The sequence below is a fragment of the Sitophilus oryzae genome, unplaced genomic scaffold (genome assembly GCF_002938485.1).
Source record: "Sitophilus oryzae breed Bouriz unplaced genomic scaffold, Soryzae_2.0 scaffold_806_pilon_pilon, whole genome shotgun sequence".
In the NCBI taxonomy this organism is placed as follows: domain Eukaryota; kingdom Metazoa; phylum Arthropoda; class Insecta; order Coleoptera; family Curculionidae; genus Sitophilus; species Sitophilus oryzae.
This window is the reverse complement of record NW_022147424.1, coordinates 562,125-576,335: the sequence shown is the minus strand read 5'-3', so window position 1 is coordinate 576,335 and position 14,211 is coordinate 562,125. Positions and strand designations below refer to the sequence as shown.

Here is a 14,211-nt window from a genome sequence, read left to right as displayed (position 1 = left end):
TATTTTCTATACCCAACAAAATAGTTATTTTATTTCACATCAGTTCAATCCGACAATCCCGTTTTCTTAGGAGTTGTTTTTATGTCACTCTTAAGAATTTTTCTGATTTTTTGATAGAAAAAGTGATTTTTCTGTACACTATTTGAGTGTATTCTGTTTAGGTACTGGTTTATTATCTTATATTGATTTTAGGATTTTGCTAATATCTTGGCAACATTGCAATCACTTTAGTTCAAAATTTTCTCACTTTCTCTACAATGGCGCCACAGGCGTTCTTCTTCTTTTTCATATTTTGGGTCCTAAGAGAACAGCGACCACAGAATAATGTAATGTTTTTCTTCTTTATTAATTTAAGAGCCTAAGCTACTAAGACTATTCGGCTACTTAAAAAACTATTTTCTACTTTAATGTTTTTTACTCATATGATTAGAGTCCAACCCTGTTTGGGCGAGGTTTCCTGGCATGAATCTATGGTTTTCTGTTTTGTTTACGTGTACAACAGAACTACTTACTTAAATGTTAAAAATAATATAAAATTCATTTATTATTAAAGCAAGTATCCCTTGTAGAATTGTAACAATTACATTAATCTACAATGGAGAAAGCAGCTCATGAATACTTTAAACAATTAAATCCAATAGCCTCAAGAATTTATTCAGATCTACAAGACACCAAGGAGGCTTACGAAGATTTATGGTGTAAACTTACTGAAGACGAGAAAAAACAGATTCTTAACGAAAGTATTATAAAACCAGAGATTTTACTAAAATATCGTTCAAAGAATGACCCTATTAAACAAGATTACGAACAGGATATGGGTTTAGATGATCACTGTTCGTTTCGAGACGAACACTCTGCTCCCTTTAGCTTTAGAACAAAAAGTCAGAAGAATTTAACCATTTTTAAGGATGATAACAATACAGTGGTAAAGAAGAACGAAGTACTACCTAAAAAGAAAGCCAAAGCTCCCCCAAAGGTACTTTTTCAACATTTTAAGCTAAATAGATACTTAATATTAAATAATTTCAGCCAAAAACAGTTACAAACTACGCTCAAGATCTAAACTTAGAAGAAATATCGTGTTTAACAACAGAAGAGTCGCAGGATTCAAAGCTACCAAAGACAGGCTTAGATTTCCTTGATAATTGGTAGTTTCAAGTACTTACAATTTATAGTACTACTTAATAGTTATAGTTATGTGGTTTTGTCATTTTTAAATGTATCAAATTGAGCCAGTATAGGTATATCTGAATTGAATAATTTTATACAAGACTGTCTATAAACCTAAGATAAATTATATTTATTTTATTAATATATTTTTGCAGATTTTATTTTATACAAAGTTGCTAGTTTGTATTCAAAATATACTTGTATTACCTAATAAAACTAATACCTTAAAAAATATGTTTATTTATTATACAAATAAATTTCACACAAACGTTTTCCTTTTTAATTATACAGGGTATTTCTGAATAAGTATCTGTGATTTTCAAGTATTTTTAAGATAAAACGTTTATATTTATGATGAATTTTCAAAGAAATTTGTGGGTACCTTTTTTTTCTTCAAAAACATTAAGTCGATACCGCGTGCGCACGCCACTGGTGAAAATTTTCGAAAATATTCTTCATAGAAAAATACCCCTTAATGGTAAACAGACGTGTACCAAATTTCATAAAAATATCTGGAGTGGTTGCTAAGATATAACATAAAAACGATTTTTTTTCCGCAAAACTTTAACACCCTGTATCTCGAGAACGAAGCATTTTAGAACACGTGATTATATGAGCTTTTTATCTTAAAAATTCTTGAAAAATCACCCTGTATTATTAATTTTTAGATTCCTTTGGTTCTACACTTTTTTAAATAAGAAAATTAAAGATAATTTTTATACCAAAAATGTATTTTACTAAAATAAATCCAAAATAACAAAAAATATCGAATAAATTCAAACATTTGGTTTTGATATTTGTATATAAAACTGTTTTATTATTATAATCACTCTGAAAAAAATAAATGTGCATTTTTATATACAAAAAAAAAATAATTTAAAAACAACAAATAGATTACTTAACTGAAAAAAAGGGATCTCTATTTAAAACTTTTTTTTTATAAAATACTACCAACGGCCGACTCAATTTCAGTCTCATTTTGAGAATGAACGATTTGATCTGAATCGGATAAATCGTCAGTCAAATCAATTATTTCCTGTTTTAAACTCGAAGTTATAGATTCGATTGCTGAGTCTAATTCCTCAGCCTTAGGCCTGGAAAAGAAATATATTCCGTTATCGGGCTTTTATTGTCATTAATTTGATAGCTGAGTATTTTCTTTCATATTAACAATGTACTATATATTGTACAAAAATGATTGGTAATCACATCCCTCGAGTAAACTGCCATTGAATAAAAAAAATTTTCATTGCAAATGAAAGTTCCAAGGGACCAAATCGAAAGGAAACTACAGGAGGGGCGGCTGACACTTGCTTGGGATCATCCTCCACAAGTGGCACACAAGCAACCACCTTCTCCAGCAAGGGTCGGGAGCCTACCTCTAGACCCAATAAGCGACATAAGCTAGCGTTTCGTCTACCCCGCCTGGGTCAATCAGGCCGGCTAGACGGTCCTCTGAGAGTAGGTCTTAGCGGAGCAGAAGCACGGAGATACCTCCGACTGCTCCACGAAGGACTTGCTCCAGAGGAAGCAAAAGCGAAAACACTCCTCCGAAAAGGGGAGAGTAAAGAAACCAAGAAACAAACTGACTCATCTCCATCAAAGGGTAAGAGTGGGAGCGAGAACCTCTCACCTCTTCTCCGGCAGGGAGAGAAAAAATCCAGGATGGAAAGCCGTCCAACACCGGCAGGCAAGCAGGGACGTATCACCAGCTTTGCCGCTATTGCTGGACAAGTGAAAATGGTGGTGCTGCCAAAGAATTTCCCAGAGGTTGCTCTGACCACCGACCAGCAAACGTCTCTAGAAGAGGCTATACTAGAAGTAGTGGCGATCGGATCGCAACACCACGATCTACAAAATGTGGGTCAGTTGCGTTTTGCGGGGATACACTTTCGGGTGGGCATGATCCTCATAGATTGTGTATCTCAATGAATTGGTTGGTGGAAATCGCACCTAAGCTTAAAAATTGGCAAGGGCCGGAACTGGTTGCAGCGAAGGGAGAAAACATCTCTAAAGGAGCGGCCATAACGATTTTTCTGCCGAGGAGCAAGGGGAAAGACACCACCTACCTGCTGAGCCTTATCCAAGGTCAGAGGTCAGAACTTCAATGTAAGGACATCGAGTTGGCGAGTCATCAACTCGAGGGAGGAGGGTCATCCCAAGTAGCATTTGGACGTTATCTAACGTCGGGTATACGTCCCGTTCAATAAACCCGACGTCGGGTACCAACGTCGGTTCGACCGCCTGACGACCCTTATTTGCACCTAAATGGGGAATACAGATTCGGGTCGCCTCGACGTCAGTGTCTGACCTAATAGGGAATGTAATTCTACCAATTACCAACGTCATATTACGATGGATTTTAGTCACTTACAATATACCAATTCCGACCGGGTCTCCAACATTAGTCGTCTCACACGACCAAAGTCATCAAACCGGACGACCGGCAATCGTATTATGACGTATATAATTCCAACGTAACCTCACTTCGCGTATCAGTGATTTGTGGATTTGTGCAACTATATTTTAGTTTTTGTTTTCTCTTTAAAAAAATGGGCAGCCACTTTTTTAAGATAGTATATACAAAATTTAAAAGAATTGGAACCAGTACCTCACATGTAGGAGGAGGATGGGGTCTGCTGGTTTCCTAAGCTAAAAAATGAAATTAAGATGCACCAGTGTAATGCAGCATCTCTTCCGGATAAAAAACATTCGTGGACAGAGGGAAAACATCACTACTACTATTATTATTTTGCAAAAGCCTCGACCTCTTTCTGTAAAATGTATATGAATGTCTAAATGCATTTTTAGTGTTTTTTTAGGCATAATAAAAAAAATTAAGTTTGTTTACAAAAACTTTTTATTAGGTTAGGTTCATGATGTTTATTAGGCCGCAAATGCTACTTAATGGGTTGTATTTACGGACGTAAATAGAGATACGTAAATTAGGTTAAAAATATGATCATAAAATACAACAAAATATAATTGGACGTTACTTTAGAGATTATCAGTGAGACGTATCCTATTCGGACAACGGGTAGACGTCGGGCTAGTTCAAGTATAGGTACGTCGTGCAAGCCAACGTTAGAATGACGTTGGGAAATTAATAAAAATGGTACGTTGTTATTTAGTACGTCGACAGATCGTTGGATTTACCGACTCGGATCTAACGACGTCACTTTTAATAGGAAAGCGACGTCACCAGTCGTATCACCAGCACCCGACCTAAATTTGCACAAAGTCTGACGTCGCTTCAGGTCAGATTTAGTTCGAAGTCAGATAGATGCTACTTGGGCATGGTCAGGACCTCACAATAGGAATTGACCTCAAATCCAAGGAGGCAATAGAGAAAAAGGGACAAACCAAACCAAACACCGGTATCAGGTCTAAAGAGAGACCAAGTTAAAAAGGTGGAGAAAATGGAGACAGATCCTCCAGCCTCCACCTCACGGGTTCCTCAGACCTCAAAGCTCCTCGACTATGAAGAGCGGCACGGAGGGTCAAACTCCAACCGTGGAAGTGTGTGTACCCTCGGAGGAAGAACTGTTGTCAGAGGAGGATGGGAAATACCCTGTCCCCTCTACAACAGGGGTATGATGGTTTATAGTTTGTGTGATGACTCAAGGAAGGGGGGTACAATAGATCTTTAAAATCGCAGTGATTAACCCCCCCCCCCTCTTACTCATTCTACAATCTACAACCCATAAATTCGATAGGTTAGTTTTTTGGCTCGCCCTAATGTACACATTGACATTGAATCGTAATCTCTAATGAAATAGACTATAGATTGATTATTACCTATTACCTAAGAAAATTCCTTATATTTTTTTTATAATTTTCTGGTTGGTTTTGGAAATTTTTTACTTCATTATCTCTAGTATCTTCCTCATCTGTATCAGAACCCATCTGGTTATTCTCCTGATTTTGTTGCGACAATGTGGACAAAGTTTCACTATTGCCGTAAACTTGGCTATAATCTAAACGACATAAATACTCATAATTATTGTATAAAAGATGATCAAGTCAATGCCTAAAGAATACAAGGACGCGTAACGCACATATATCTTCTTCTAGAAGATGCGAGACCTTGTTCTTGTTGAGGAAGCTCCTAGTCAAGTGCTAGAGAGAATCCCCTCTAAACAATTTTATAATAACAATTTTTTGGTTGGTGTTTTTGGTCCTTGTATTCTTTAGTCAAAGTATAACAAAGTATACAAAATATTTCACTATAGAATTATTTTCACCTGAATTGTGATTATCCTCCTGCTTCATATTGGAAAGTTTGGAATTTAAACTAAACGATTTGAGAGGTGGGAAAGCGTCTAACAAGTTCCAATCGAAATTCACGTGAATCGCCATGTGATGCTGCAGCTTTGTATTGGCATTGTGATATCTAAAATTTATTAAATTTAATAAAAAAAATATTTAACATAATATAAAAATAATATGTTGTATATTTATTGTACCTGCCACAAATCCTACATATAAACTTTGACCCGTCTAACAAGTCCATATGGGTACTTCTTAAATGCTTTTGTAGAGTCTCATAATCCGTGTTTATCTTCAAACAAATTCCACAAACTGTAGCGGAATCTTTCTTGTGACACCTAAAGATAACAAAATAAAATTCCGCCTTAAAAAAATCTTACAAAATTGAAAAAATTGCTAAAAAAATTGACGCTAAATTAAAGGTTTATCAAGAAAGAAAAGACTCCAAACATAATATATACTATGTTTCGACAGAGGATGACAGAAAAATGGCAGATGACGTCCATACCAATCCATTTATTTCGCTAAAGAAAGTTTATATTTTTTTAAAACACAGACAGATTTGACCTTGACAGCTTATTAACACAGTGGCGTAGATGCGTATAATAAAAACACAATAAACAAACCACCAATAAAGTTTGATACCATCTCGTATGTAGTACTAAAAACTGGAGTAGTTACACAAAAAAAATATTAAAATATTTTATTTTATGCATGTTGTGTTTTATTTATTCCAGTGCAATATTAAAACTTTTTTTTATCTGTACACAAGTTATACTGATAAATATACCTACCCTGTACAAACAATTAAATATTTACATAAAATACAGTATGACCGAAAAAAAAAAACTGCGTCAAGTTACCTAGGAAATATCGTTCAGTCATCCAGAATTACCGCTTACCTTATGAAATGTTGCCACAGATGTTTCTTGGCAGGAAACGACTTATGACAAATTTGACACCAAGCAGGGTCGTTGCTCTCAACATACACGGTTCTCTTGAAATTATTTGTACTAAATTTAGTAGAATCAGGAGATTGTATTATTTTGTCCTTTGGTTCTAGAAAATTATACTAACTTAGTTATAATTTATTTGTTTTCTCTATCACAAAAATATACATACTATCTTTAGAAGATTTTAAACCATCACTTTGTTTTAATGCTTTATATAAATGATTTTTATTTTTGCTACTTTCGTCAATTATATCCCGAGTCTCTTTGGCAACCAAACGTTTTTCCAGTAAAATCATTTTTTCTTCGTTTGAATTACTTAATTGCTGGTCTAAATGTCTTTGTTTCTCATTTAAATCAACCGATCTATGATCATCATACTCTAAAAAAATCAAATACATAAAAAAATACCACACGATCGAAAAAAAAGCGGCGTGAAAGATGGTCCGACGATAATTTTGTCGAGGTCAAGCCCTAGAGACGTCATTTTTTTAGCCCCTACTCTTCTGTATTTTTAATGGTGCTGGTTGCCAGTTGGTTGCTCTAAGAAGCTTGTAATTTATTTTTATATTGAGTAAAAATTACTTTTAAATGGTGTATCTAGTTTAAAATTTGAGAAAAATTATTTTTTGGAAATAGATTTGTGTCTGTGTTAATTTTTGACAAATTTTATGTCAATTTTTAGTTAACGACCGTCTACAGGGATTGATCTTGCCAAAATTATCATCGATTGTCATTCCCTAGCCGTTTTTTTTATCAAACAGTACATTCTAACACTAGTTTTCATATTAAAAATGTACTAAACATCGTACAAAAATTTCGGGTAATCACATCCCTATTTAACTGTAATATTTAAACGGTAAATATTTAAAAATTTTGTTTAAATGCATCATGTATTAAGCCAGTCGTCTTTGATGGTTTTTTCTTTATATACCTTCACTATCTGTATATTCACTTGCACTATTCAGGTAATCCATACCGATTGTGATTGCATCACAGTTAGAATTACTTTCTTCAGATTTTAACAGATCACAGGGCTTTGTACTAGTTTTCGATTGTACATTATTAGGTACGCTATGCTTTATATGAACTAATTTTACGTGATCTTCCAACTGCGTTTCGCTGTCGAAAAGCTCCAAACAAATCTACAAAAATTTTATTTGTTATAAAAAAGTATTAATTTATTTCGTTTCTGAAGCAATTACGTGAACAATAGAAAATATTTTTCAGATTGCTCAAACTTCACATGAAATAATAAGTGTAACGCTGATAAATGATATTAAAAATGTACTAAATACCGTACATTTTTTTAAACAATAACATCCCTTGTTGTCACATATTTACCCTGAATAGTAATTCCTAGTAAAACGGATTAGATAAAAGACAAAATCTCAAATATGCAGATATAATACAGGGTGGCTCATCTCATATGAAGCAGAGGCTTCCAGAAGAATGACAGTTTGAATAGCATATGTAGCTTAAATTATGGCATTTCTTAAAAATATATAGAGTTCTACAGGGCGTCTCCAAAGAAAATTACACACCAAAATTGTATTTTTTGTAATGGAGCAAGAATAAATAAAAAAATGCATTATATACATACCCTGCAAACCTTAAAAGTGCTCCCGTGACTCTTTTTTACGTGATCAAGTGTTTTCCTTTTGGACCCATAATGGTTGCCGCAAACCGGACATGACGTCAGAGGATTTAGCTGGTGTTTATGCACGCACGTCACGTGATCTCTGAGAATTTTCTGGTTCTCAAATCGCTTCAAGCAAAAGCTGCAACTCAAACTTAGCAGTTGATGGTGCATGCTTAAAATGTGCATTTTCAATTTCATCTAAAAAGTTTTATTAATATGTATTAGAAAAACTGTTTTTTTTATTATACAGGGTCTGCATGCAGTAGGGCGTCGGGCTAAAAGAAATATAAATCGGTAAAATTTACTGTCAAAAGAGCGATATGTAATATTACACCGCGAATATCTGCAAAACCGTTAAAAATTTCGAAACACTTTAAATATTAAAAATGCTTTAATTCTGCATCTATAAAAAATAATATACAGGGTGTTCCGTTTGAAAAAAAAACGAAGAAAAATTATTTTATATTTTTTAAAGTTTGGCGTAGCATTTTGAACACCCTGTATGATTTAAGATAACGATATTTATAGCAAAGTAAATACAGACCAATCTATAGTGAGTACTTAGTATAGACTTGATTTCAGGACATTTCTTGTATGTTTAATAATGTTTTAAAAGGGCTGAAAAATAGATTTGTTTTTATTTAATTATTAATATTCTCTAAAACTATTGAAACAAATTTAATAATAACTTAGGATTATATAAAGTGATCAGAAAGGAAACTAAAAATACAATAATATACAGGGTGTTCCATTTAAAAAACATCATCCCGATCCACTCACACTTTTTTGAGAGTTAAAATATTTTCCCGAAATCAATTCTATATAGTACATACTGTAGATTTGCACCGAAACAAAATTTCTAAGTTTTTTATTATATAAGCTACAGATGCCCGACGCACTCCTGAATGGCCCTGTATATAAAAAGTAACATCATGAATCTTAAATAACCCCGTATATAAAAAGTAACATCAAAATAACAAGACGTATAAGAATAACTCTAGATTTATCTATAATTCATTCTTATGTATATACATAGGACACCTTGTATTAGTTATTAAATTAATTTTAGAAATACCGTATGATCGAAAAAAAAACGGCGTCATGGTATTAACTTTACCTTGCTGTCTAAGGTATCTGCACAAAACTGGCAGACATATGAATTCTCGTGGTTTCCTAAATGGCCTAGTAGATCTTTTTGACACCTCAGTATATTCTCGCAAACCGAACATTCCAAATGACTAGACGGATGTTCAAACCTAAAAAATATCCGTAAAAAGTCGCAGATAATATACCGTATAATCGAAAAAAAAACGGTGTCGCAGTAACCTTTGAAAAGTCCTTGAAATGATCCTTTGTCCTCCCTATATCATATACGTAAAATCCTGTATAAAAATAGCAGCAAAAACTAAACATTTAATTTAAATTTTAGTTCTGGAGTTTCGCGAGCCACTGCGACACATTTTTTTTCTCGGTCGTATATTGTGGTACTTAAAAAATACCTTATATGACTAACGATATCACATTTGCTTTGGAATTGTTCTTTACATATTTCGCAGTTATAATCAGAATGATGGTTTATTATATGTCGGGCCAGTCTTTTACGGTCTCTAAAGACTTTTGCGCATGTCTTGCATTTAGTTAATGAACCTTTCTGTAGACTAGAACTGATAATATTTGATTTTTAACATATTAAAGCCAATAAAAAACATGTAGAGTTCAAGTTATTTACCTGCAATTCTCTTGGTGGCTGTCTAACAATGCCTGTTTAGTGAACGTTTTAGAGCATTTTAAGCATTTCAACACACCCTCATCTTTAATATTGTCATATACATCAGAAGAAACATGAGTTTCTATTGCAGCTATTTTTTTATCCAAAGAATTACTGCTTTCATGCTCAGAAAACGTTTTTAAAGAATTACTATCACAATCTGTATGCCCTTCTTCAAAATCCTGCATATAAATATTTTTAAAAAGTATGGAATTTCAACAAAAGAATAATCTGAACGATCGAGAAAAAAAACGGCGTCACAGAAGGCCGGGCAAGGACGATCGATGATAATTTTGGCGATATTTGGCAATCTCTATAGACGTCAAAATTATCATCGATTCTCGTTTCCCCCGACCTTCTATGACGCCGTTTTTTTTTCGATCCAACGCTTTTATTGTTTTACCTCCTGTACATCGTGATCTTTATCTACCGGATCGACGAAATTATCGTTTTCTAAAAAATTATTATGCCTTTTACGAAAATGCTGAGCCAGGCGATATTTCGAGGAGTTCGTTTTGAAGCAAATTTGACAGGTGACACAAGGATGGTTTTTGTGTTTTTGCGTTACGTGTTTCCATAGAAGTGATTTGTGCTCATAGAACTACAAAAGATTAATAAAATGAGATGTCAAAAATTACAAATATAGTAGTATGGCCCTGGATTGTCTTTAGTAGACGAAAAACTTTTTTATTATTGACATTTTGAGAAAAATGTATTCTTCATAAAAATTGTTGCTTGTTCTAAAACGGTTAATCCCGTTTATACTTTTCCAAATTTGCATACCGTTTTAGAAAAAATTAAAAAAAAACATAAAAATATAGTTGAAAGTCCTAGAAATGAACAGGTGCTTCTATGGTAATATAATTTAATAATAATAATAATAATAATAATACATTAAAAACGTTAATTTCTGTATAACTATCATACTTTTAATTTAATTCTATTAAATTCTATACTAACCTTACTACACAAATCACAATGATATATAGAATGATCACTTCTGCGATGAGCTGAAAATTTACTAAACGTATCAAAATCTGACCTATTACATTCCAGACAGGTGAAATACTTAACAGGAGATGAATGGACTTTGTTCAGATTTGAATTAATTGCGATATAATCCTCTGGATCAAAATTTCTAACCTTAAAATATATCTAATATGAAATATCACCAATATATTGATATTAATTACATTTTAAGACATGCAAAGTCTCTCATTAGACAGAATATAATATTATATAGTTTACCTCTTTTTGGCAGGCTTCAATTAGGAACTTATGAAACAAAACGTGATTTTCCAGAACTTTAAAGTTATCTTCACCAAAATAACAGACTTCACAATAAAATTTGGTTGATACTGGACTTTTTAACATACATTTTTCTACGTGATCTTTTAGTTTTGAACGTGTATCAACTTGATAAAGGCATACACCGCACAGAAACACTGATTCGTCAGAATGATTCAGTTGTAAATGTAGAAATAGATCGTTTTTATTGGAAAATATAGCTGGACAATTAGGACAGATAAATGTGGGGTGTAAAGATGGCGTTTTGTCTGGAGATTCATCTAAAAGTCAAGATTTTATCACTCTACAGGGCGTTCCATTTTTCTGTTTCATGGTAGTTTCTCGTTTATGAGTAGCGATATAAAGATGTAATTTTCACATCACTATACCACTTTTTTATGAAACTAATTAAGATTTATAATATATCTTACCCAAGGGTTCAGTTTTGATCAAATCATTAATATTAACTAAATCAGGCAAATCTTTTTTTTCCATTGAGGCATCATGCAAATTAAATCCATCCATAAATTCATCATCCTGATTACATTTTCTTCTATTTCCAGAATTTGATCTACGTATCTTAGTCCATGTGCTTTCTATATGTTCACCTTTCCTTTTATGTTTATTGCCCCTCTCAGATCTGTGATTTACCTCATCTGAATCATCTCTATAGCAAAAGTTCTGGCTACTTAATGAGCTTATCGAATGAGATTCGTTAAATGAAATATCTTCAGTCTGGACAGACTTACACTCTTTGGACAGAGATATAGAAGCTAAACAGCTTTTATCTTTTCTTCTCTGACTCTTTAAACATGATTGTTCAATGTCTAACTTTGATTCTAAGATAATTATATTTTGCAGACAATTTTTTGTAAAAACGTAAAAACTCTCTATTTTGTTATGGCACTTTTTACAAATGGAATCAGGTAAGAGAGAATGTAAATCAATCTACAAATAAATAGGTATTAAAAAGTAATAACTAAACTACAAAAACAAAACTTACTATTAAAGGTAAACAAGTTTCTATTTTGTGTTTCAAGCCATCGGTTTTAAAAATATCTATATAATCTTCGCCTGCGTGTCCACATGTTCTACAGAGTTTCGTATTCATTTTACATTAATAAAAAAATTGATTATTATCAGTTATGATCAGTTATTATATTCAAAACATAATCTTCAGAGCCTGCTGCTGTTTGAAAAAAATGTGGTAAAACATGGATGCTAAATGATTGTTTATGTCAAATAAACTAAATTATATAAATAAAAAACCACTACAAAAGCACAATAGTAATATGGTAACTAAATTGTTTAAACACTATTAGGCGTTTACGAAAATTATACCTTCGGTATTTACCGTTACCCAGCGGTAAACATATGTTTTATGTCAAATATGAATCTGGTAGAATATTTTTAAAACGAACTGGTTAATATCTTAAGATTAAATTTATTATACTAATTAATATAATAATAACATACAATTAATATAATAATAACAAGACTTTGTGCCACAACCTCTAAGCCATCTTATAGATGAAAAGATGAATGAAGTAGATTCTTCATCCAATTCTCCAGTTAAATCTCTGCTGATATGTTCTTCAAAATGGTTTTGAATTTCAGTCAAATCTCCCTCAAGACCACATACAGAGCATTTCCCCTGCTCAATTTCAAATACATCCATGTCCATGGCGATTTTCAATTAATAGGTCTCTGATCTCTGATTTTTTAAACGCGTTTTAAACTCTTATAGGTTCGGTTTTCTCTCATAACGGTCATTTACCGAGACCTTACCCCGATCCATAATCTATAAACCGAATACATGCACCGGTAAATGTGTGATAAAATTAGAACAAGGAACAAAAATACCGTTATCAATTTCGAACGTAAAAAAGTTACCCGGTACCTACCGGTGCAATTTTCGTAAACGCCTATTAAAATTCTTAACATTTTCAAATGTTTTGACAATTTTTTCAATCATAACGTCCATAACCCCTCTCACAAAACACATACACAAGGAGAAGTGCGAGCGCCTTGCTAAATATTGGAAAGTGAAATTGACGTTTAAATTTGACACTGTTGACAAGTCTACTGCTACTAGCGCCCCCAATATCGCTTGTAGGAACTACGGACTACATTGTAACGCATGGCGGGAAGTTTAAAAAAATAAAAAATTTTAATTCTTCATTTATTTTTAATTATGACATACATAAAAACACAAAAAATACACCATTTTTTAAAAATATGTTTAATATCAATATCAAATATACAACAGAAATTAATTTCACCACAATAAATTAATAAAATTAAAAAATAATGTTACAAGTAGATCAAGAGACAAAATTAATTATAACAAAACTGAAAAAAATGGCGTCATAGATGGCTTAGAAATGACGATATATATCATAATTTTGAAAGTAAAATTATATAGGAAATGTCATCGATCATCATTTTGAAGCCAACTGGACGATTATTTCAAACATACAAGCTGAGTTCGTTCATAGTGCTCTGAGAAATCTAGATAAACAAAGAATAATAAATTAAAAGTATTCCAGGGAAAAAGAGAGGAAAAACCTGTATCGTCTCTGATATCTGTCAGGGTTTTGTTGAAAGTGTCATCTTTTTGCTCGAAGTTTTCAGGTCGATTAAAAAGATGACATTTACAACAATACTTTGCCGTAACTTTCACAAATATCAGAGAGAGAGTACAGGTATTGCCTCTCTTTTCCTCTGGGATGCTTTATATCTGTTCTTCTTTGTTTACCTATATTTCTAAGAGCATAATGCCAAACACGACTACAGTATATAATAATTTCAATATCCTAAGTGGAAAGAAAAAAGATCACCTTTCTGTTTTGTACTATGGTCCCTTTCTTCCGATGGCTCATCTCGTTGATATTTAGGAAGGTATCCATAAAATATATATTTTATTATCGGTCCTGGGATGAAAAAATATAAAATTCAATTTCATTTGATGATCCTTTTCTGTCACCTAAATCAGGAGAATGACAATGAGCATGTTAAGATGAAAAAAAACTTATTTATCAACACTTACCTACACGTTAGTCCAAGGAGTTTTATCAAAAACCTATATTTGCCTAAATAATTTATGTATTCAATTTACAAAGCAA

General features: G+C 32.7%; 2 protein-coding genes across 4 annotated transcripts; one reads left to right on the top strand and one right to left on the bottom strand.

Annotated features, from left to right (window-relative positions):
* Window positions 1-486: 486 nt before the first annotated feature.
* On the top strand, window positions 487-1,803 carry LOC115888697 (uncharacterized protein C1orf198-like). The gene is made up of 2 exons (XM_030908490.1): window positions 487-976; window positions 1,030-1,803. The coding sequence occupies exons 1-2, from the start codon at window positions 596-598 to the stop codon at window positions 1,150-1,152; spliced, it is 504 nt and encodes a 167-aa protein (XP_030764350.1). The 5' UTR covers window positions 487-595; the 3' UTR covers window positions 1,153-1,803.
* Window positions 1,804-2,100: 297 nt separating this feature from the next.
* Window positions 2,101-12,563, bottom strand: LOC115888695 (zinc finger protein 808-like). 3 transcript variants are annotated; one of them, XM_030908487.1, is made up of 16 exons: window positions 12,090-12,563; window positions 11,518-12,034; window positions 11,048-11,367; window positions 10,760-10,942; window positions 10,203-10,400; window positions 9,761-9,981; window positions 9,531-9,695; window positions 9,149-9,287; window positions 7,993-8,229; window positions 7,324-7,534; window positions 6,562-6,771; window positions 6,342-6,498; window positions 5,637-5,777; window positions 5,415-5,563; window positions 4,976-5,147; window positions 2,101-2,264 (listed from the first exon to the last, which is right to left on the bottom strand). In XM_030908487.1, the coding sequence occupies exons 1-16, from the start codon at window positions 12,195-12,197 to the stop codon at window positions 2,108-2,110; spliced, it is 3,285 nt and encodes a 1,094-aa protein (XP_030764347.1). In that variant the 5' UTR covers window positions 12,198-12,563; the 3' UTR covers window positions 2,101-2,107. The 3 variants fall into 3 exon arrangements, with proteins under 3 accessions (XP_030764347.1, XP_030764348.1, XP_030764349.1); XM_030908488.1 differs by having other exon boundaries at window positions 9,531-9,689; XM_030908489.1 differs by having other exon boundaries at window positions 2,147-2,264; window positions 4,969-5,147.
* Between the last annotated feature and the right edge of the window lie 1,648 nt (window positions 12,564-14,211).